Source organism: Hippoglossus hippoglossus, chromosome 3 (assembly GCF_009819705.1).
Source record: "Hippoglossus hippoglossus isolate fHipHip1 chromosome 3, fHipHip1.pri, whole genome shotgun sequence".
NCBI lineage: Eukaryota > Metazoa > Chordata > Actinopteri > Pleuronectiformes > Pleuronectidae > Hippoglossus > Hippoglossus hippoglossus.
Window position 1 is genome coordinate 24334403 of NC_047153.1, and position 24435 is coordinate 24358837.

The 24435-nt window shown below is 42.4% G+C and overlaps 2 protein-coding genes across 3 annotated transcripts; one reads left to right on the top strand and one right to left on the bottom strand.

Moving 5' to 3' along the window:
* The first annotated feature begins 5 nt into the window (after nucleotides 1-5).
* On the top strand, nucleotides 6-14874 carry ulk3 (unc-51 like kinase 3). 2 transcript variants are annotated; one of them, XM_034574559.1, is made up of 17 exons: nucleotides 6-428; nucleotides 1561-1704; nucleotides 2016-2156; nucleotides 2403-2523; nucleotides 2950-3045; nucleotides 3273-3416; nucleotides 4102-4184; nucleotides 5120-5275; nucleotides 5485-5590; nucleotides 5741-5781; nucleotides 5969-6071; nucleotides 6602-6666; nucleotides 7030-7108; nucleotides 8474-8514; nucleotides 11484-11531; nucleotides 11805-11868; nucleotides 13765-14874. In XM_034574559.1, exons 2-17 carry the CDS (start codon nucleotides 1600-1602, stop codon nucleotides 13779-13781), a joined length of 1410 nt encoding a protein of 469 aa, XP_034430450.1. In that variant the 5' UTR covers nucleotides 6-428; nucleotides 1561-1599; the 3' UTR covers nucleotides 13782-14874. The 2 variants fall into 2 exon arrangements, with proteins under 2 accessions (XP_034430450.1, XP_034430459.1); XM_034574568.1 differs by lacking the exons at nucleotides 8474-8514; nucleotides 11484-11531; nucleotides 11805-11868; nucleotides 13765-14874 and adding an exon at nucleotides 8275-8444 and having other exon boundaries at nucleotides 94-428.
* Nucleotides 14875-18629: 3755 nt separating this feature from the next.
* LOC117755075 (growth arrest-specific protein 1) lies at nucleotides 18630-22196 on the bottom strand. The gene has a single exon (XM_034574581.1). It carries the CDS (start codon nucleotides 21478-21480, stop codon nucleotides 20731-20733), a length of 750 nt encoding a protein of 249 aa, XP_034430472.1. The 5' UTR covers nucleotides 21481-22196; the 3' UTR covers nucleotides 18630-20730.
* Nucleotides 22197-24435: the final 2239 nt, after the last annotated feature.

A 24435-nucleotide genomic window follows, 5' to 3' on the forward strand; every position in this document is an offset into this window, starting at 1 on the left:
TAGCTGTGATGCTAACCCCAGGGCTGGAGGAGAGGAGCTCAGCTCGTGTTGTTGTTCCGGTTTGACGCAGCTTCTGGAGGCAAGATCAGGCGAAACACAACAGCAAAACTCCAGCTAAAGCAAAATAGATTGAATTTACAACAACAAGGTTTATTCATGTTATATAATAATCAGCCTCATCAATGTTAATTAGACTTTTCCGAACTTGACTAAAAATAAGTGACTGTGTCTGTTGCTGAACGAGTCCAAAAGAATGAGTCCTCACATGATGTGCAGTAACCACTGAGCGACGCCAGGAGGCAGTGTGATATTTTCCTCATCCACTCTGTGGTCAGCTGATCTCTGCCGTGCAGCGTGCGACCAGCCCACAGCTCGGTGCCATGTAAACACTGAGCCTTCATTCATGCGCTTCATCTGGTAGCTCACAGGTACGTTTCAGCTGCTTCCATGTGTATTCTTTATCATATTAATAGACATCAGAGGGTTTTATCTACTTCAGGGTTTGTTTTTTAGTGGACTAACATGTATAGCTGAGGTAGTTACAACAAGCTAAATGTACTGTACAGTCCACCAAAGCCCAGCGAGGGCTCCATTAGCTCGATTCAACTTAGCTGTGAAGCCCTGAGAGACCAGATGCAGTTAAACAGCCTGTCATTTTACAGTTCACTGTGCCACAGGGTCTGGCCCCAAGCTACATCACAGAACTAGTGACCCCTTATGTGCCTGCACGCAGCCTTAGAGCCTCAGCTGGAGCCCTGCTGGCTGTTCCAAAGTCGAGGTTGAAAACGAAAGTTGACCGTGCCTTTGCCATCTGGGCCCCTCGGCTTTGGAACGGCCTACCTGAGGAGAGGACTTCTTTTAAATCACTTCTTAAAACCCACTTTGATACACTTGCTTTCATGTGATACTGTGATTTGATCGTTTTCTCTTCACCTTTTCTTTTACTTGTTCACTTATCTTTATTGTCATTTTACTGCTTGAACGTCTTATTATTTATTATTATTATTATTATTGGTGGGACAAATACATGTTACAATACGGTTTTACACATTTAACGACCCTTTCTGAATTGTGTCATGTATTCGGGACACATGCAACTAGAGTAAACACCGGACTAATTTAGTAAACTTTTAATTTGTTCACGCGAACAGCATCAGAATAAGTTTCACAGTGGGAGGTACTGGACAATGTGATCCAACTCCCTCTGCACTATTCGAAGCTGTGCATTGAACTGCTGTATTCGGAGTGATCCACATGTCAGCTTACTACAGATTGTGAAAATCTGTCAAGCCACACCACAAAAATGATTGACAAATAATTAATTATTAATATAATTTGCTTATCGTCTCTTTATTTTTTTAACATCTTTTTAAAATTGAATAATAAATACTGTCCCTTAACTAGGATGACGTCCTATCCTCGTGCATGACTAGGAAACATTAGTGTCACCACCACCAGGCCAGTATTCTGTAGCTGAACATGACCTCTGACCTCTCCATGTAAGGGTGAGAGTCATGCATTTATTTGGTGTCAATAGTTGTTATTGATCTTGTATTACAGCCCCCGACCTGCTTGGGAAATTTGATTGATGTTGTCGACATGGCCTCGGGCTCAAGCTTTGCTCCTCCAAAACTGGCAGACTTCATCCTCACAGAGCGGCTGGGCAGTGGTACCTATGCTACAGTCTATAAGGCCTACAGGAAGGTGGGTTTGTGCAGTTGTGGGAAACTCCACATACGTCCAAATAGAAACAGTCATATGTCATGTTAAATGTTTGATGCCCAACACTGAGGTTCCCTGTACTTTACTGACTTAATTTATTATGCTTCATTAACAATGACATTTCCGTGGATGTGCCATTACTACTTCTGCTTTCTGCCTTCCCAAATGTTGCCTTTAGGCTTTAAGAGAGTGGTTTGCAATGAGTTTATTAACAGTTACCACTTGCTGGAACTATTATAAGTTAGTTTTATTGGTTAAAAGTAAAAGACTATTTTCTGAATGTGATGTTGCAGGGCGACAGTCGAGAGGTGGTGGCAGTGAAGGTAATTGGGAAGAAGACACTAAACAAGGCATCTACTGAAAACTTGCTCACAGAGATTGAAATCCTCAAGACTGTGCGTCACCCTCATATAGTTCAGCTTAAAGACTTCCAGGTAATCTCATTTATATCTTTTAGTTTTGTTCTATCTCATGCAACAGATGTGTTGTGAATAAAGATATTTTTCTTTGCATTTCAAATGTCCCATGGTGCCACAGTATTTTCACCATGGTAACAATGTTGAGCGTCTGTCCATACAAGCTACGTCTTAATTTATGGCCATGGCATAAGAAGTCACTACAGAAAATCCACCTACTTTGTAAGATTGTTTCTTTTTAAAAAAGGAAATCTCTTTCATTAGTGGGATGCTGAGAACATTTATTTGATCTTGGAGTGGTGCTCTGGTGGAGATCTCTCCCGCTTCATCCGCAGTCGCAGGATTTTAACCGAGAGCGTAGCTCGACGCTTTCTGCAGCAGATAGGTGAGTAATTGCCAGACCTGTTTTTAGATGATTGGACTTAATTAGGATGACTTACAAATAACACAATTTTAAGACTAGTAATCAGACGTGAGTTGAAAGTGAACCTCAGGGTTTGTGGCCTGTTTTGATTACTCTTATTTCACTGCAACTTACACCGTTACCTATTTCCATAACATGTGGGAGTTGTTGCACCTTTTTAGCCTTTAAATAATTTGGAAAATGTATAGAAATAATGTGAAGTTTGAATTAAGTGTAAAATAGGTTAAGTTTAGGAGTTTGGCAGGTTCATGTAGGTTTGAATCATATACTCAATAATTTATTGCAAGTATGCCGTCAGGTAAAATTGTAGGAGTTCACTGATACAGGCAGAGTTTAGTATCGCTGTTGTCTCTCATTGTGTATTTGTATGTGTGTCTGTATAAACAGCCTGCGCTCTCCAGTTTCTCCATGAACGAAACATTTCACACCTGGACTTGAAACCTCAGAATATTCTGCTGAGCGGCTCTGCCCTCAAACTAGCAGGTGATCTCATGTGCCAGACACAGGAAAAACACAACTGTCATGCTATTTGTGCTGTTATGTGTACAGAGTTAACAGGAGTTCATACAAGTTTCTTTTGTAAACGTCAAAATGCTCTTGGCATTATGAACATATATAAATGTAGAGCTATACAGGAGTTTAAGGCATTTTTAGGGGGATTGCATCCACTGGGACCTCTCACAGTGAAAATGTTCTAAATTTGCTTTCAGATTTTGGTTTTGCCCAGTACATGTCACCCTGGGATGAGCAGAGTGTCCTGAGAGGTTCTCCTCTGTACATGGCTCCTGAGATGGTGTGCCGACGCCAGTATGACTCCAGGGTGGATCTCTGGTCAGTTGGAGTCATTTTCTATGGTGAGGACTTTGACTTTAATATCTACACTTCATATAAATTACACACTACTTCACACAGATACCACGCTGATTACAATTATTTCGATGCCAATTTTTCCATGGACAGTCTCTATTTTTTGTCCCTTGTGTGACATAGCATGAATACCCAGGATTAATAATTTCCTTTATGCCCCCTTTTTCATTAATGAAGAGCTTATCAGTTGATTGGCTGAGGAGATTTGAAAGAGCTCACTCAGTAGTAGGTCACAGTCATATTATCAATCATCAAATGGAAGCCTGGCTTGCTCCCCCTTTTATTGTGACAGTAATTGTGAAATAGTAGTACAATAGCACACTACAGTAATTGCACTGTGTTGAGTGACAATGTACCAATGGGAGGAATTACAGTCTCTGCCAATCACATGCATCAAATAGAACAGCATGTAATTTACTGAGAATGTCTCCTTAGTCAGTCATGGTGACTACATTATTATCTGAGCATTGATTGGTTGGACCACATGCATTTTCAAACTCTGCCTTCAGCTTGAGGAAGTATTGTGACTGTATCTTTGCTCAGTTTTAGTCAAATCTATCCACAGATTTATAAACCTTCCACTCACAATACTCAAAAATCTCACCCTACTCTGTATTCACTGCTGATTATCTATTGGAAAAATCAATTTCAACTACTTTTGTCTGAATGTAGAGGCGCTGTTTGGACGAGCACCATTCGCATCAAAGTCTTATTCTGAGTTGGAGGAGAAGATCCGGAGTAACCAGCCCGTTGAGGTAAGTGTCGAACAAGTAATGAGTTCCTCCGCCATGACAGTGTTGCCCTGCTGTAAAATCTGAATGAGTCACTGCTTGCACTGTGCTACATAGTTTTGTGTAAAGAAATGTGACAAATGACAAATATAGTGATTTAATAAAAGTAGCGTAAACCTGTGAAAGAACCATGATGAGTTACATTCTGGGAAAATGAATAGATCACAACCTAAGTTTAAGCATAAACTCCAGTAAATATTACATTTAGCTACAGCAACACTGTGCTACTACAGGGTGTTTGCATTTTGCTGTTATTTTATGCCAACATATGTAAATGGTTTGATTTGAACATTTGTGAATGTTCACTGTAAAACCACTAGATGTCATGCTTTCTCAGTTTACTCCCACTTATTGCAGCAGGGACAGTGGAGGCGCTCAGCTGAAATGGGGACTTCATGCTCCTCGCCAGTAACAAACTCATCATTTACAGGAACATGTCTGGTTCAGATATTCAGTTAAGACTTGATCTATGATTCAGCTACTTTAATGATTTATGTAAACAACTATGGTCTAAAATTGTAATGTTTAAACACATCAAACAAGTGTGTCTCTAGATTTTAAAACTGCTGCTGGGAGTTAGAAGTTGTTGCTGTGTCTCTGTCCTGATCTGCCTGCTACATCCACAAACTACAGTTTGATTACCATAGTGACAATAAAGGGTAACTGTGCTCCTAATGATGGAGGGCTTGCAAAACACTGGAATTCTTGAGCCAAACATTAGGCTTGCACTTTGGATCGCATTAGCACATGGTCCATTACCCAGGGATTCACATAGAAAGTTTTAAGGTCATCTTTTGACAGGAGGTAGTGATGTGAGACTAGAAGTCGCCTGGCAACAATCTGCTGTCCTTTTCCTGTGGATTGAGTGCAACTTAATAAGGTCGTGTTTTGTGCTTGAGCTCCCTCCTGGGGCCAGGGTATCCAAGGACTGCAGGGACCTTCTGCTGCGACTGCTGGAGAGAAATCCAGATGTCCGGATCACCTTTGCAGAGTTCTTCACCCACCCTTTTGTGGATTTGGAGCACATGCCAAGCGCAGAGAGTATAGGGAAGGCGGTAAGAGAAGAAGAAGAATGGGAAGAATGTGTTGGCCTGTCTGTGTATTTTCTAGATGATCGTGGATGATGAGTGTGTGATTGACTGACTCTAAGCACATGCACATATGTGTTAGAAGGTTTGCAATCATGCCTAACCCTACGTTCCTTCACTCTGGAGAGATGCTGTCGTTTGCATTCAGTGATGCCAGTTCTTATTTTCTGTTTCAGAAAGAGTTGGTTCTGCAGGCCGTTCAAAAGGACCAGGAGGGGGAGAGGTCTGCGGCTCTGTCTCTGTACTGCGCTGCCCTCGAGCACTTTGTCCCCGCTATTCACTGTAAGAGCAACAACCTCTCTCATATCCTGTCTGTGGCTTAAGCCTTAAAACAATGCACTGCCTTTGCTCCACCATAATACACTGGTGAATTGAAGTCACCAGACGTAAAACCAAGTGTAACACCGACCTCTCCTCTTCACCCTTTTGCAGACGAGACCGATCGACAACGTAAGGATGCCATCAGGCAGAAGGTAGGCCTGAAAACACTCCCTGCATTCACATTTGGAGTACTTTCTATTTTCAATTGGTGTTTTTTTTTTTTAACTCCAGTGGCTTTCACTTGGAAATGAAATGTCCTCTATGAGAACCATATGGTGTGAATGGAGAGCATATGGCATGGTTGACGTGATTGAGTCAATGTAAGAGGACTTCCCGCAGGTTAGCCAGTATGTGTCCAGAGCTGAGGAGCTGAAAGCCCTGGTGGCCTCAGACAACAGACTGAGCTTTGAGGAGGCCCGAACCTCCAGGGATGTCCTCCGAGGTAACGCACACAGCTCAGGGCAGAGGCAAGGCCTCCACATGCATTAGACTTGTCTGGTTAGGTGCTGAATGAGAGGACAACCTGAGAAATGATATGTGTCTTTTAATTAAACCTTAGTACACTTTCCCCGGAATAATTATTCCTGTAATTATTATAGTAATGAAAACTCACACTAAACTGCTGTAAACAACATCTTTATTTCAGTTTATCCTCTCACAAAAAAGTAATTTTCAATCCCTTGCCTCAGATCAGACAGCAATGCTGTTGCTCTCTCAGGGGATTTAGTTTTTTGTTCAAACACACTTGTGATCACTGACCCTGTTGCTCTGAAATAAATATTAAGAAATCTTAAAGAATCAAAAGTATCATAAATACAGGAGTCTTAAGATACTACAATGGTCATGTGGTAACAAAGTATTACATGTTACATTTAGGTATTATATACCTTCCAGACAATCGCACTGACTGTACTCTGACCTTGCTAAACAGTAGAGCTGAAATTAGTTTCTCTGTTCTTCCAACTCTTTCAGAGATGTCTCGAGGTCAACCACGGCTGCTGGCTGCTTTGGAGATGGCCTCTACTGCCATTGCTAAGGTTAGACGGGTTTAGTGCTGGATGATGCCACTGCTATATAGAAGGCAGGGTGAAGCAGATGTTATAAAAATAAACTGAGAGGATACAAACAGCTCTCTTTCACACGTTGCTTTTCAAACCACATTTTCTAAGATAACGGGGGAAAAACATCTCTTAGTTTCATGTTTTCTTTTGCCTCTGCTTTTTACGGACTAAAACTGAGGTGTGGAAAAAAAATAATAGACACAATTGTTAGTTGAACTATATTATATTATATATATATATATATTTATATATATATATAGTATCTTGATGACCCAGGTATCTCTATGGTCTTGAAACTTTCGTGTTGTGCAGCCCTGCTTAATTTGTATTCCCTTGTAGGAAGAGAACGGGCTGGATGAACACGAGGCTCTGGATGTTTACCAGCAGTGCCTAGGAGAACTACTGTTGGTGCTAGCAGGTAGATCAACTCCTTTCTAACATTTCTATACAAGATGGCTTTATGCATTCATGCCACTCCACTGTAGTCCAAGATTTGGCAGTTCGTGACATTTAGATTTGATTTGAACCATAATTAAATCCCATGATTGATACTTTGTTATTACAGAAGCAGAATAAGATTGACATGGAGACATTTTTATTTTGAAAGATGGAGGTGCATGAGGATACAAAGTGAGCTAGTTAGTGAGTTAAAGAGCAGGAACAAGAGTTGCAGCCAGAAACTGAGACAGGTCAAGAAAAGCCTGAAGAAAGAGAATAATACACAAGGGAAAAGAGAGACATAATGAATTGGATATCCAGTAAAAGTATAGAGATGCATTAAGGGAGACTTAAGTGGAAACAGAGAGAGACTTTGAACCAGACAGAGAGACTTTGAGATGGATGTAAAAAAAGACTGGAAAATTACATGAAGAAACAGATTTAGACAGAGTGAAAGTAAAGTGAAGCAATAGGTTTGGACAGGGACAGGGACACTTAATAAGGCAGACAAACAGACAGACAGAGCCACTACAGAGGAGACTCCAGTGACTCTCACTGTGGCCTGGCGTTCATTAGCCCGGGCTCATGAGCTCATCTGGAAGATCGGCCTAATGGAAGAGGTGGGATAGAGTGATCCACATGTGGCTTTGAGTCGGAATGAGACCTGGTGCCAGCTCCCTGTGTGTGGTATAAGACTCCTGCCATCTGCTTCCCATTCAGGCAGCACACTTCATTTCTTTGTGTTATTGCACACTCGAAACAAATAAAAACTATTATCTTACTAATGGACGAGAGTATCAGATCACATCATTCAGCTCAGTCCAGCCAGAGTCCACTTATTATTTAGTGTGGAGCCCAAGAAATAGTTTAAAAAATTTACACTGGAATAGTTAAATCAGATATTAAGAAGAACCTCCATCTTGTCGGTGGATCCCATGCCATCCCAACCAGCCTCCCTCTCTGCTGTCAGGGAGCCTTGCTGTGTGGCACGTAAGATAACCACCAGGGGGATTGTGGGGAGAAAACATTGGTTCTTTGTTTGGCTTGGAGCTCTTTGTTGTGCAGCTTCCACACATGCCTTCGCCAACAGAGAACCCTCCTCCTCCCACCCCCCGCTCTTTTCCTCCCTGTCACTCTCCCCTCCAGGATAACTGACTGTGAAAACATTGGCCTACATTAGAACCGTTTCCATCCCTGAGCCCCCAGTCTGCACGCTAGAAAAATCCAATCTAGTCGCTGACCTCTTCTAGAGCAAACAAGGTGATTAGGTGGTGGAATGAGTCCGTCCTGCTTTGCTCTGCTCATTATTATTGTGTCTTATTGTCTTTCTCTCTTGGTGAGCCAGCTGAGCCCCAGGGCCGCAGGAGAGAGCTGCTCCACGGTGAGGTGAGTGGGCAAGGAAGGAAGGGCTTCTGGTTGAGTGCTCACGGTCGGAACAACTTATCTGTCACCTCCAACGAGCCCTCGGCTGTTCACCTAGTTAGGAGAGCACGCTAGTCGCTCCATCACGTAACCCATGAGCCTTCATCCTGTGGTCATGTGTGCGTGTGTTCAAATAATGTAATCCGTCATCTGTAGAACAATTTAATACACATAAATCACTGTCCACTTTATAATTGGATAGTTAAAGCGGCTATAAGCGATGGATCACATGACCACTTGGGTGTGAAAAGAGTCCCATGGAGTGAAGTGGAGGATTTTCGCACAACTCAGTCTGTCCCTTCAGCTCTGCAAACTTAATAACATCCGCCCTTATTTATCTACTCGCTATGTTCATTGTTATGCACCAAAACTCCAAAGCAAATTCCTTGTATGTGAAACATTCTTGGAAATGGACTTTATTCTGTTTCTTTAAGCTCTAAGCAGAAGAGAGATGGAGGTTTTAGCAACTGAAGAGCCAGTCATTTCCCTCAGGAGTTTGTGAAAAGAAAAAAAAAAGCTCCAACTGGAAGGTCGATTGGCCAGTTTACCATCATATTGCAAATACATGTATTGAGATAAGATAAATCTAGATGTTTTTATCCACATTAAATTTCACATGATCTCTGCATTTGCTGAGAAAGTCACAAAAAAACCCCACTGTTAAATGAAGTGGAAAAACCCTACCTTTCCACCAAGTTTCAAGAAAATCAGGTCAGTAGTTTTTGTGTAATCCTGCAAACAGGAAGTCAAATAAACAAACAAACAGCAATGAAAACATAACCTCCTTGACTGAAGTAAAGACAGTAAATGTTCTATTCATTATTTGCCATCTGTTTGGCATTTAAGCATAAAAGGGGACGTTAGCATTCTGAATGTGTTGTCTTTGCAAGTTGTTGCAAATCAGTTGATATTGAAGTTATCTGACAAACGTAACTTGATAAACAGTGTTGGAAAAAGCATTTTTGGTAGAGACTCCATAATATATTGCAAATATACATTATGTTCCAATCAAAGAATTAAATAAATAGATTTAATATACACCAGTAAAATCCTGCCTTCTCTCATTTTGTTGCACTAGTAAGAGCTTCTCTGTAGACTATGTCCTTGTGCTTGTGCACCAACCTTAACGTATTCTATAAACCTCAAATTTTGATGGTCCAGTAAATCTGCTCGCTGTAACTTCCAGAAATCAAGACCCTGAATACTAGCATTGATATTTTATTCTGACAAACACATGTCAAACACTTGTGCATGCCTGACATTAATGCTTCTAGCCCTTTTGTTTTTGTGCATTATTTAACCAGCATCTAAGTCTATAACAGACAACAGTATTTCACCAACAATCCCCACAGGGGGATGGGGGGGGGGGGGTTTGAGTGGGCCTCATAGACCTCCCTATTTGAAGTTTTATGGGTGCTTGTCTTAAGTAAATTCAGATGCGGCTGTAATAATCTAACACAGCATTAGGGAGACGGGGGGGGTGTAATCGAAAGCATGTGTGTATGTGAGAACCCAAAAGAACCAACACTTGCCGCCATGTCTGGCCTCCACGTGCGTTCATATCAACTGTAGAGCTCACTTTAGCCTTTCAAAGCTGCAAATCAGTATCTTGTCTTCTCATATGTGAGACACAAGGTGATTGAACCAGTGTATGTCAACATAATACATGTTGTCCTGTGTTTCAGTAGACGTACATAGGGTTCCAAAATCCTGAGACGATGGTAAATGGTTTTCACCCCAATGATGTTCCATGTTACTCTGTATGTTATCAATGTGTCCTGCACGCCCTTGTAGATTTCTTCCACGTTGATTGTACATGGTGATTAAAGGAGTCGTGATTAAAGCGCTGTGGCCACATGAGGTTGGGGTCAGGGCTGGATACTAAAAACCTGTGGTCACAATGATTATTTACCACAAAGGACGTGTTGTTAAAGGGACATTCAGCCATCAGTTTAGGTCTCACGTTATTACGACCTCAGAAGTCGCTGCAGTAATACCCAGAGAGGGGTTTGCTTGTGACATAGTAGTGATACAACTAGGTATGAAGTTCAGCCAAGAACTTCCATCATCACCAGAGTACTGATTAAAGTAAAAAGGGCAGCCTCAGGCCTATGATGACAGCAGTTACTACTTGCAAATGTGTACCATATGAAATGGTTTAAAGAAATTACAGAAAGAGCAAGAAACAGAGCTGATCATTTTAATCTGATTTGGATGTGGAATTTATGTCAACATGCTTCTTAAAGTTTTTTTTTGTTCCCTGCTGCACAAAGACAGTAAACAAACTCAGCTCAGAAAACACATCTGGTGTTTTCAACTATTTAAATAGGGAAAATGTGGACAGAATTATAAAAGTGAGGATTCTAAAACTACTTTTCTGTAATCAACTCCATTCAATATTTGATCTGACCCACTCTTTGTCTTTAATACATACACTGTCATCACAATACTTTCAGGGAAGCATCTGATTGGTCCCCTCCCACCTCCGAATGTGGTCTGGTGTGATCGGATCTATATCCAATCTGAGTGCGTTCACACCTGTATTTAGAGCTGTCCACTTGAGATCAGATCACAAAAACCACATATTAATACCAGGTGTGCACAGCCTCCAGTTTGCAACACATATACAGTAAAAGAGATTGATATTTCACTAACTACAACACATTTTACAACCTGAGAATGTCGGCCTTGTATTGGCACAAGAAACAATCCGAGAACCACGAATATCTGTGCATCATGTCAATCAGTCCAATAGTTGTTGAGTTGTTTGGAGAGTGATTGACCATCCTACCAACAGAGCCATCCCTAGAGGCACACAGCAAGCTTAGCTAAAAAAGGTTATGGTAGGAAACATATTGCCAAAGAAAGCCTGAGCAAACACTTGAAACTGTAAATTGTAATGGAATTTATTGGACTTTTCTGTCTCTCACCAGATTAAAAGTCTTATGAGCAGAGCTGAATACCTCAAAAAACACTTCAAGGTAAGCATGTGTCCCCCAAGTTGGGTCTAAGTACACACAACTTATTTTGTTTGAAAAAAGATGTGCAACCAAATTAAGACTTGCCTAAAATATCAGGGATTGTAATATTCAGTGTAATATGTCGTTACATCATTGTAAATTCACATCATCTTAATACCAATAGTCCTGAAAACCTTAAATCCCAGGCCTTTGTGTTTGTGTTTATCTGGCCATATTTTGCTGTTTGCTTGTTAGTTATAGGTGGATTTACTTGCATATGTTTATTTTAACCAGATGCAGGAGACTCAGAGAGACGTGTCTCTGGATCGAGAACCTCTTGCTGATTCCGTCAGAAGCTGTGAGTTTCCCTACTGTTCAAACTTTTTTCCTCTGGCGTGCTGAACCTTGCAGGCAGATATGTGGCTAATATGTGGACGTCTGGGGGGAGGTTAAGTGAGGAATGGTCTTCTAAAGTCGTAATGAGATGTCATTTCAGCGAACATTTTTCCACTAATAAAATATGAGCCATTCTCTTTCTGTGGCGGCCCCCCCTGCAGGACTGTCTAGCTCTTTGATTTCATTTCAGTGCAGCCCGGGGCCGCTCTGTCCTCTGCCCTCTTGTAAAGACTACCTTGTGAAAGTGAGATGTAGTGTGAGCAAAAAGGGACTTAACACAAAAACAGCACACACTGACGTTTTATTCCTTTCACATATTCACAGCACATTATTTAAAGATTTAAACAATATAAAGTGTATCATTAATGTAAAGGTTAAATGAACTTGAACTTCCTGGTCTATGGACTATAAACTAAATACTAAACTGTATTAAAACCTATTTATTATTTATATGCATTGCATTTCAAAACACTTCCCTAGCTGTAACCTATATACACATATTCTTGTTCCCAGTATTTTCTTGCCTCAGCCTCGAGATGGTTAGAGGATACCTAAAGCCCAGACAATATCCTGTTCTCAGCAAAAAATTCCTGAGGAATTGTGAATAAAAAAAAAAAAGGGTATGGGGGAAGGGCACCAGTGACTCCCAAGGCTGCTCAGGTTTCCTGAAGAACGTGGCTTCTTATTCTGCTGCTGTTATTTTAATAAAACCACAGAACAGTCAGCCACGCTAGCTGGCACTGATCCAGCAGCAGCCAGACTGGAGAGGGTCCCGGCAACTGGTGACCTTAGACTACATCAAAACAGGATGATAAGTTATGCTGAGAACATCACACGGTGACTCTCAGACTACGTACCTTTCTGGTGTTAAACTGCAGGCCAAGTTAAAATGTCCCAGAATCATTAAACCCTCCCAGACTTGCATCAACATCACCTGCATGATCAGTTCATGGGCCTGAGGAGCAAAGACTGAGGCGTTTTCACGTTGCAATGTGTTTACAGTACTTAAACGATAAATGACAGTTTTTCTGTATGTTATAGATGCTGTATGTACATTCTCACTAATCTGGTTCAGTTTATGTAGCAACTAATGGAAGGTGAGGGCCCACTAGTTAAACCATATAGTTTATAGCTCATTGAAAAGGACTGTTGTAATATTGCTGTCTAGTTAGTGCAGTATTTGAAGAGTGCACCTATAGCACATGCTGTATGCACAACTTAGCAGGATCCTAGTAAATACATAGGAAAAGGAGGAAAACTTTAAATTTCTTTATAATATTTAATATAGGAAATATTTTATTGAAAATTAATACATTCTATATTATATTTATATAATAATAAATTCTTACTTTTTTCATTATTTTAAAGAAAGATATAGTTACCTGCTGGTATCTTCAGTTCAAAAACCAGTTGGCTTGCCGGCCATGTTTATATGTATCTATGTTCAAATTAATAGAAAGTATGAAGTTAGTGCTCCTCTCTGTTTTCAAAAGGTACACTGGGAAATATGCAAAATCACTGACTGAATTTGATTGAATTTGACGTCGATAGAGTAGGCTGAGAGAAAGTAGGTTAAGAGAAAATGTCAAACAGTTTTAATTCACATTATATGTAAAGGAACACAGTAATGTAACAGTAAGTATGATAATGTTGAGTCCAAGGACTGACCTGTTTTGGAAATGAGTGGGACATAATTCGTCCTAAACCTCCAAACACTTCACAGAATGACTGGTGTAGTTTCTGGTTTCTACCTCTTCTTTGCTATTTAAAATATAGTATGAAATTTGAAATTGTAAACATGTTACCATCTTTTTAAAAAGTGAAACCTAACACACATCAATCTCTTCTGTGTCCTCAGCCTGCTGTTTGCAGTGAGCTTGAAGCGGACCATGGGAACCAGCGGGGATGCTCATGGACGCAGAACTTTCACCTGACCAGGTTTCTGTAGGAGCCAAATCAAATCTGCATCACACCTCACCCTAACCAACTCAATGTGTGCGAGTGGGACACTGCAGTCAAAAGCCAAATGTGGTCAAAGTTGCCTGAATTATTTCTACCAGATTATAATTGTTTGGCTGGTAAATTTCTGCAAATAGCTTTTGGATTCTGGATTTGCACACTGAGGTGAATGTGAAAGTTCCCGGCTCTTTACTTTGCACTGGTGCACTGCTTCGCCTCAAATCCCTCCTCCCGACACACCATTCATATGTAAATGCTGGACAGCTTGTACCACAATACCTCACTGTCATGGTAAACAAGTTAAACTGAGACCCTTGCATTTTGTTTTAGGGCAGAAAATTAAGTCATTCAGACAAAACTTTGAAAACCCTGATGATGCAATCAAATATAAATTGTGATGTTAAGTATCATGAGGCTTTTGAACTGTAGTATTAAGTATATTATATTGAGGCCCCTGCAAACATGCACACACTCCCTTACCCCCCCTCTTCCCCACTGCCTTTACTGTGGGTCGACCACAGGCTCACCATGCTCTCTCCGCTGATGGAGCCCTCTCCACCACTATGAGGGGAAAACGGGAGAGGTGCGGCATCTGCCTTATTTACACTAGACTTGCATTTTCTTAGGTTTGGCAGTGGATAGGGATTTGAGGGATACAGTGAGTTGTGGCGCTCAAGGAAAGCTTTATAACTGCGCCTCTGTGAAATGGTGAAAGGCTTAACAGTGGTCGCAGGCTGTTGTCGGTCTTCACGCACTTTTTTCATTTCAGACAGGTAAAGTGCTTGAAAACTGTAAAAAGGGAGCTTTACTTTGTGAAAGTCATTTTGAAGAAAATACCTAAAGCTGTCAAAAAGTCAAATGAGGGAAGGTAGAAATACTGTGTGTCATCTGACAAGACTTCCACACTGCTACTTTACTTTAATTTGTATTTGAATGTTTATACAGCTGTGATTTTATAATGTATTTATTAAATGAGAAATTCAGTGGAAAATCAAATGGCAGTCTCTGACGTCTCTGTAGCCTGAAACCTCTTCAGACGTTTTGTCAACAGCACAGGGCAAACGCTTTCAGAACCTATGGAAAGATTTATGTGCTGTCGTGGGAGCAGCGCTGCTGTTCCCTTGCCGTCGTCATCATCTGGAAGGCCGCTCTGCAGCAACAGCTGGCTCGGCTTCATGAGGGGAGGAGAGAGGAAGGCACTCCGGGGGAAGTAAGGACATTTTATAATTATATGATTTGTATGGAAGTCAGGAAAACTATGGAAACTAAATTTGAAAATGTCCAGGTCTCCGGAACTATGAGGAACACAAAGAATTTATTAAAATGATATTATCTTGTTTCCTTTCAATGCCACTAGCTCCTCTGCTGCTCATGACAGATCCAGCTCGTTTTACTGCACCATGACAATCACACTTCTTTCACTGATTGCTCAACACTAGCCAATACTGTAGCACTCAATGTATGAAGAGTAACGTTATATTAAGGGGTAGTTAAGAGAGATATTAAAAAGTAAACCATTTTACAATGTCAATGACAGATCATCACTGGATTAACATTACCACAATTATGAAAAGGATCAAGTATAATGTAAATGGACTGTATTTATATAGCACCTTTCTACTCTCTACCCCTCAAAGTGCTTAACCTCATTCACACACACTGATAATACAGCATTTGGGGCAGTTCGAGGTATCAGCATCTTGCTCAAGGACACTTCAGCACACTCTTGAGGAGCTGGAAATCGAATTTGTAACCTTCGGATTATTAGACGACTACCTGCAGACCCATGTCACTCTTACAGATTAGACAGTTTTAAAGGGGACCTGTGAGAAAACAACCCTGATGATGTCATAGTGATGTCCTCAGGTCCAAACTACTCCGGGGTTCTCGAGTGTCTAAAATGTTCTTTTGTTTACGGCACATCGACACCGTCTTCAGCTCTTATCACCACAAACTCTCTTGACATCTTTGTCAGTGTCTTCTACATGTATGACACCACTTTTTCCCCGGGAGATATTTGTTTTCTTTTAGTCTTTTTCATTTTTGCATCTGTCGCACATTAGAAGCATCAACCCCCACCCCCCACACGCATGAATTGAGTGACCCCCATGCTGGATTCCCAAATCGGATTCTCCTTACTTTCTACAGACTTTATACTAGGAGGCCAGGTGGAGAAAGTCGGCAGAAACTGCAGAGGCTCTCATTCAGATATCAGATATTCAGGATCTGCGGAATTCAAGTCTGAAAGCAGCTTTAATAACAGTTCAACCTCATTGTCAGTTAAGAAAACCCTGCTTTTGATTTTCACAACTTGTTTGAAGTAGTTGCTGTAAGTGCAACCATTAGAGGAGATAATAAAAACGCTCATGTGGACGTAGATCGTTTTCGTTTTAAAACAAAAACATATTAGTATGGATGTAGCCTCAATAAAGACACTGCCCAGTTGCATTATGGTCAATGTGCGACAGTGTCTGGGGAGCTTGATCCACACTAGGGACTAAAATCCAGGATATCTCTGCTCTGTGGTTTTCGATGTTAAGCAATGTTTTTTTTAATCCCTTTCTTGTGAGTCTCTTTAAAATACTTCAACGACAATAAAATCATCACTGATTTGGGGTAAAACACATCAAGTTCTCCTAAAAGCAGCAAAACGCGGTGTGTGTTTTTTCATCTGACCAGGACTCGGAGTAATGTTAGTTTTGTTCCCCACCATCTGGGTAATCACATTCACCTGGCATGCCAGGTGTAAATCACTCCCAGACTGTATGGTTAGAACAGAGTGCAGCGTGGCCTCGAGTCCTGGAACAACAGGATGGAGAACCGCTGGGTGCTGCATTTGTGGCTGCGCTGTGGAGGGGGCTCTAATTGGTTCACGGAGCCCACGGTGTAATGCGTGTGGCTGCCCGGAAAACTTTGGATGCAATTTTGACCCCTGCGCTCGCTTTGTTGCTTGTTTCCGGGAGCACCGCCAATTTATATTGCCCCCAAAAAAGTGCACAGAATATCATTACAGTAATGCAACCCAGACCGGGGGGGGGATTCTGAGATGGAAAACTTCACCCACCTCCTCCTCCAAGACACCCCCCCACTCTCCTCATCTGAACCGCAACCTACAGCATTGTGGCTTTAATCAGCCTCCATCTTGTTGCACATCCAACAACACTTTCTATCGGGCTTTCCCCCTTCAGCCTCTTCCCTCTCTCTCTGTCGATGCTCTTAATGCGGCAGTGGTCTACAAAAGGGGTCTCTGTGCTCTAGACCTGAGGGAACCCTAGTGGCCTTGACTCCAGCACCCCCTGCCCTGAAAACAGAGAGCAGGTCAGCCCATTCACTGATGGCTATCATGAATGGAACATTGTACCTACGAGAGACAAGAGCCTCCTAAATCCTGTAGGGTCACTCCCACTTTGGAGCGGTGAAGATAGAGTGAGGGGTTTGGCGGAGGGGGAGGTTGTTTCAGCGAAATGTTGAATAAAGATAATTTAGAAAATGGGCTACAGCACAGTGCTGCCTCTGTATCCCCCCCTCTCCTCCCTCTGCACACTCAACTCCCCGAGGCTGCTCCACTCGTGCTTGTTTTGATTTTGCTCCCAGAATCTGGATGAGGAGGTGGGGTGAGGGGGTTTGACGGGGGCAGGTTGGAGGATTTTAAGGTGTATGGCAGCGGTTACAACAGACTGGAGCAAATACAATCTAACTAAACTAGATGGAATCCAGCTAATCTATAGCTGTAGGCCACTTTGTTTAAATTGTAAGGCACAATAGACGATTGGAAATGGATTCCTGTGGTTGGCAAAAAAAATCCTGCCACCTGTTTACTCAAGTAACATACTTCTAATTGACAGGCCATTGGCCTCTCTCATCACGCAAGGCTGGGGACAAACACACAAGTATGATTCACTGTTATAAAAGAATAGCAGAAGCAATTTTCTGTCTGTTTTTCAACTCTTGTCACTGCACTTTTGTTCCCCTTTAACGTGACTTAAGTTGCGTTTGCAGAACAAGTGTCAACCTCACATCTAACAGCAACACTAAATGACTTTTACAATTTGTTTATGACTTGTAAATAACCAAAGTAGGTGTGGAACAAGTCCCAAATGGCTTCTGATCATTAGCAAAGTTTGTGAATACACAGAAGGTGAAGTTGAGTCCTCTGATTACAGGAAACTCCTTCTGATACCAGGTCAGTTGGATGAATTGAGGTGTTTCCACAGCTGCCTGTACCTGGCTCCCCTCTCGCACTTAAAATTCCTCACTAGGTTTTAGTTCCACTGACCTAATCCACTGGATATTAGAGAGTGAGACATAGTCACATGCAGAGCTCACTATGTTGACTTTTTTAAACAATATTCTCTCTATTTTGGATTTCATTTAGCAGCCGTAACATGACGTCAACTAAATATTTACCTCCTACAAGGAGGTTTGGATTTTCATCTGCGTCTGTTTGTTAGCAGGATTTTGCAAAAACTACTAAACCTATTTCCGTGATATTTTGTGGAGGGCTTGGGTCATGACCCCAGGAAGAACCCGTTAAATTCTGGTGTGGATCTGGATTAGGGGGCGGATCCAGGATTTTTCTTTTTAACTTTCTTTAACAGTGAGTTTTGCAACATGTTCCTTTATTTTTCAGAGATTAAAAGCTGACATTTAAATGATATTTATGAGTGTGTGAAATTTGGTTCAGATCCAAATAAAAATCATGTTGTAGTGAATTTAAATATGGTTTAATGAGGGGACTGTTGGGCAGTATATGCACTCAACTGAGTGACATCCTGGTTTATGATATAAAATTCATGTAAAGAAATGGTACTCGATTCAGAAAGCCAATAAATAAAAAATAAAGGAAAAAGCTGTATGTTGTAAAGGGCAGGTACATTCAGATATACACGTTATAACCATAAAAATCTACTTTCCATGCACCACTGAAGCATTTACTGAGCTCCTTCATCAAATCATGAGACATATTCATAGTTTCACAAGGTCTTCAGAACTAAAGATGTTGTGCGATCAACAAAATTCAAGCTCAAGTCTTAAGAAGCTTCTTAGTGACACATTCTTGTTCACATTTCTTCCTTTCATGATTTCTCTGAGCTCAAATCACACCATCACACAACTTTAGCTCATAAACATTTTATTATAAAACTTACCCTCCCACATGAGAGACACTGCTCTGAGATGGTTACTGCTATGTTCCCACAAGATGAGATGAAAAATTGAAAAATCTAAATCATGTCAGGCATTGTGGACAAAATCTGAGCTACATTACAATTGTGTGTTTATTGTGTATTAAATGCATTTTGCTGTAAGTAACAGTGGCCATGCACTGGCTTCATTTTACTGCATATAATTGTGAAGTATATAAACATTCCTTATAGTCTAGCTTCATAATTTAACATGTATCACTGTTCAAGACTTAAAACCAAAACCAGAAAGATGTTAGTTTTGACACTAGTTCCACTGGCAGGGACACAACAGGGCAGCTTTGTTACAGATGTGATGAATACTAACAAAAAAACCACTGTTTACTTTCCCATTTTGCTAAACAGCTTCACATGGAACAGTAGAAGAATGATATGAGACTGAAAGGCTGCTGGTTTGAATCCCTGTACTTAGGTTGTGGACCAGGTAACATTAGGCCTGTTCGACACACAGAGCATCTCCACATGTAAATGTCAGCAACAGCTAAAACTCAAAATAAAAGCCCTCCTAGATTTTAAGAGGAATTTTTAAACTGTACTCAATAACATTTCAATTCTTCTGACCTTCATTTGTATTTGTGCACAAAAAAGCACATTCCCTGATTGCACGAGATTCTATCATGACCTTAATAATAATCTTTAATGTGTATAAAATGAATTGTCTTTGTTCACGGAGTTTATGAAAACTCATTGCAACACTGGAAACACACATTCGTTTAGAGCTGCATTCACACACAAATACCAACATAACAGACGTCCTGTCATGAGCAGAGTGAACAAACTTCACGCATGATGTGTTCACACGTTCACACCAGCAGCCGACAGGTTTCCCTATAGCTTCAGTGTCAGAACAGTAATAAAGACAGGGGTCTTTTAACGGCGTGAAAGGGGGCAGGCAGCAGAGAGGAGGGTGAGGAGAGGGAGGGTCGCAGGAAAGGTTCAATAAAACAATCTCAAACAGGGGGGGGGGGGGGGGGGGGGGGGGGGGCAGACAGAGTGCTACAGAGGCGCTTCAGTTAATTTAAGGACTTGATCCCACACCCTTGCCCGTCCTCAGACCATTCCCCACAAATATTTGAAGTGTGCTTTTGCTGCAACAATGCATGTGGCCCCTGGAATTGAGAGCAGAGCAAACAGAGACTGTAAGGGTCCAATGTTTGCCCAAGGTCTTAATAAAGCCACACACTCCAAGTGGCATTGAAACCAGACCAAACAAACAGGAGCTTTTTTAAAAGACATACAAAAGGGCAATGGCCCCGCAAAAAAAAAGGAAGTCTGGTTTTGGTTCATTTCCTCTAATTATCACCTGGATGTGTGTGTTTCATTTTTGACAACAGGCTTTCTTCTACTTAGCAAATGAGCAGTTCCCTCAGAGAACTACAAGGCCATCCGTGGCAACACGAGAATCACAAATCAAAAGAGCAGTATTCCTGAGGGAGATGTGCATCAAGGAGAATTGCTATGTAAATTGTAACATTGTGGAAGGCCTACACAAATCACTACTGTGCTCTCTGTCTCCATGCAACTAAACTGGGATGTCAGGGAGTCCTGCTGTGGGCGAAGTTCCTTATCCAGCAGACCCAGGTTCAGGTTCTGTGTTGGCAACACACTGAATGTTGTAGAACAGTCATTCATAAACCCAACAAGTGTTTGGAGAACCCATCATCTCAGTAAATAATCCGTGCTAGAGGAAGGAACAGGAGCACCATGCAGCTGGATAACCTCTGGGCCGAGGAGTGGTCAGTATACACCTCCTCTCTGTCAGCTCTAGGGTCATAGTCCTCATCCTCGTACATGTCATCCACATCAGGCTGGTCTGAAATAACATTGTGGTCTCCTATGGCGCACAGTTTGCTCATGTTCTCCTTGACCACTTCACAGAAAGGCCGCTCGACCCCATCGCAAACACAGCGGTTGAGCAGCATGCCATTTGGGATGAACAGCATCTGCTGAATGGTGGCTTTACACTTGGAGGAGCACTTCCTGCCGTTGAACAGCTGGCCACAGTATGACAAGTAGGCCGCGAGGGAGGTGTGGCAGTTGCTGTCCTCCTCGCAGCGCTGCCGGGCCTCCATGCACCCGATGCCGCCGGCGTCGCTCGGGTACCTGCGGGGCAGGCACGGCTCTATGGTTCTCTTGGCGCCCAGACACTCCCGGTCCTTCGCGCAGTCGCAGGTCTCCAGGTCCGGCCCGCTGCGGGTGTGATTGAGCCTGATCAGCGCGTTGATGCAGTGGCTGGGACACTGTCTCCGCGTCCCCCTGATGTTCCCCTCACAAGCCGCCAGGTACTGGCCGTACGCGAGATCACACTCGGGCTCGTCGTGGCACCGCAGCAGCGCCTGCCAGCAGATAAACTGAGCGTCTATGGCCACCAGCACCCATGGGAGAAGTGCCAGGGCGCTGCACCAACATTTCATGCTTGGATGGAGTTCTAGTTCGGCGACGTGCACTTTCTCCACCAGCACATTAGGGGAAAGGGGCAATTCACACAGTGGATCTCGCAGAATGAAGTTCACACAAGTATTCCATGAGTTTCTTTTGTAACCAGTTTGTTAAAAGCGCAAAAACACACCCGACCATTTAGAGGTGATCCACAAACTTGGGCATCGGTTGTGTTTGCGTGCTCCTGGTGGAGTCAGGATCTGACTCAGGGAAATCACCACGCGTGGCTGCAAAAGAGAGGAACAGCTCAGCAGCAGCAGTGATTCCGGGACGCATGTCCTGTCGAAAAAACGGAAATGTTATCCCCAGTCTGCTCCTGTCCGCTGCAGATACGAGGCAGGACGCCGCGACGCGTCACCGCAGCGCTATCCGAAGTTTACGCGCAGTCCGACCATCGCAGTTGTCCACAACTTTGCACACTTGAACTCCTCTCTCCTGCCATTGTTAACTTTCGAATCCTCGTCCCGTGCAGCTCTGCCACTTTTATAAACATCCATCCGCGCATCCCGATGTTTTCTTGTTGTTGTGTTTTTTTAGGTTTCTATCTGTCGCATTTCGTCCCGCTATGTCCGTCTTTGTCCCCCTCCTTTGCTGGTTACGCTTCACGGTCCGCCGAGCATTTCCCCCACACAACACCCCTCCTTCTGTCGAGAGAAAGAAAAGTTTTCCTTCCCCCTCTCTCTCCCTCCCTCCCCCTTCTCTCTCTCTCTCTCTCTCTCTCTCATTTACAATCCTCGCCACCGGATTGGTCGTCATTGAAGAGTCAGTCGTGGGACCCGTCTCCGGGCCTGTGCAGCGGCTGCAGCTTTACGCACAAATCCTCACGGGTGCACGGGAGACGGGACGACATCTTCATCCAGCCCATCTGGATGAAGATGTTTATCATTTTCCTCGCATCGTGCATCTGTGTGGTCCCCCCCCCCCCCCCCCCCCCCCCATCCTTCTCTGTTCTGTTGGAGCAAAACACAAGTAAGAAAAGAAGAGGAGGGGGCTTGCATTCCTCTGCAAGGAGCTCACATCTGCAACTTCACGGCTCCAATTTTCAGCGCGGAAAAACAAATCTGTTTCTTTTTAGCCATAAACTGAGCAAAAAGAAACAGAGAGTGGGGGTGATTACCGCCTCATCGTTGACGGGGTTTTCTCTCCAAGACCCTCGCTAATTGTCACTCTCTGCCCCTCTCTCCCTCTGCACCGGTTTTAAAGCCTCGATTGATGGAGGAGAATGGGAGAGAATAGTATTTTCTGGCCCGTTTCACCCCAATTGTGTCAGATTGTCCATGCAGCGGCCCAGTGTGTCTCTCCGGGCTGGAGATTGTTCACGCACTGCGGCCTATGAATGGAGAGGGGTCTCAGCATCAATATATTTTACAGCCATCCCCTTTCACACAACACTTGAAGACTACCAATAGCTCAGGCTTCCCTTCCATTGAAATGGTAACTAACTTGATTTTTTCTTTTTGCAAAGTAACCCCCCCCCCCCCCCAAACACCAAGGCTGTGCCAGTTTAACTGCACAAAACCAGATGTATGCCCAAACCTGGTGTCTATTCATGAATACAATAGGAAAGATAGCTGCGTTCTTACTGTGTTTTAGAATGCAGGGTGTTGATAGAGTTGGCCTAAGGGCTTGGGTGTGTGTGCAGTACATTTACAAAATAACAGACACATTTAGTTGTATTATTATTACATCCATCATCTCCACTTACATACATGTAAGCAGGCATATTTATTTCTCTTTATGAAGGCTTTGAGCACATGCTATGCATATGGACTATTTGACTTTGTCCGTGTCTGTTCTCACAGAAGTAGAGTGTTTCCTCCATATGAAAAAAAAAATATATTATTTACGTCTTTTACAAATACTTATTGACAACAGCATCCAGTCTTTGATGCTGTCAGTCATAACCATCAGTCAGCTTCTTGATCCATCAATCTACAGCCTCTCTCTTGGATAACTGTCCTGACTGGGTTTTTGTCTCCACCTGGTGTTCAAGCCTCTGCAGATGTAACAACACTGATACGTGAGTGAACACAATCTGAGGCTGCTCCTTGTAAAAACCACACAACACAGAGGACGTACATTATCCTAGAAATCTGTTTATTGCATTTAAAACTTCACTGAAATCCTTTCAGAGAGAGAATGACAGATAAACAAAGAATGAGGAGAGACTGCGTGTCTTTGCAGCCGTTTCCTGAAAGAAAAACAAATCAACTGCACATGATGACAGCACAAAAGTACATGTATATATCACCATTATTAGTAGTAGTATTATTGAGTTTATGAATTCTTATTTCAAGTTATACACACTCATACAAAGCAAACAGTTTGCTTTATGGCTTCTGCTCCACCCATTAATGTTGTCTTATCATGAAACATGATAGTTTATCATAAAAGGACTTATTGCAACTTTTCCTCTGCTTCATATTATTCAAATGTTATGAATATACTGTTTATTTATCACAGGGCAATAACCACTGTTCTGAAAAGGTCTAAATCAGGTTGCCTCAGGTTTCCTTCAGCAGTTGTGTGGCATCTACAGAAAGGAAATTGCCAACAAATTTAGAAGAAACAGGCAAGATCTGTTTTCCCCCACATTTCCTTTCAAATAAAATATGTAAATAATATGTAAAAAAAATAAAATTATAATAACTTTTTTGGCAGTTGAACCACAACAGGAATCAATGTAGGGGGCAGCTGACATCACCCTCCACACCACTGCTACGTAAACTCAAACACTGGCAAAAATGTATATCAACGTAACACGACACCAACGACACCCCCTCTTTAGTCGCCCACGCCGTCACGCCTCACGGTCGGCAGGGAAAACAGCTCAGACAGAACACCTCCGTGACTGTGCTGCACGTGTAACACTACCACCAGCACGCTCAGCACACAGGACCAGGTTGTTTTTTTTACGAAGACACCACTCG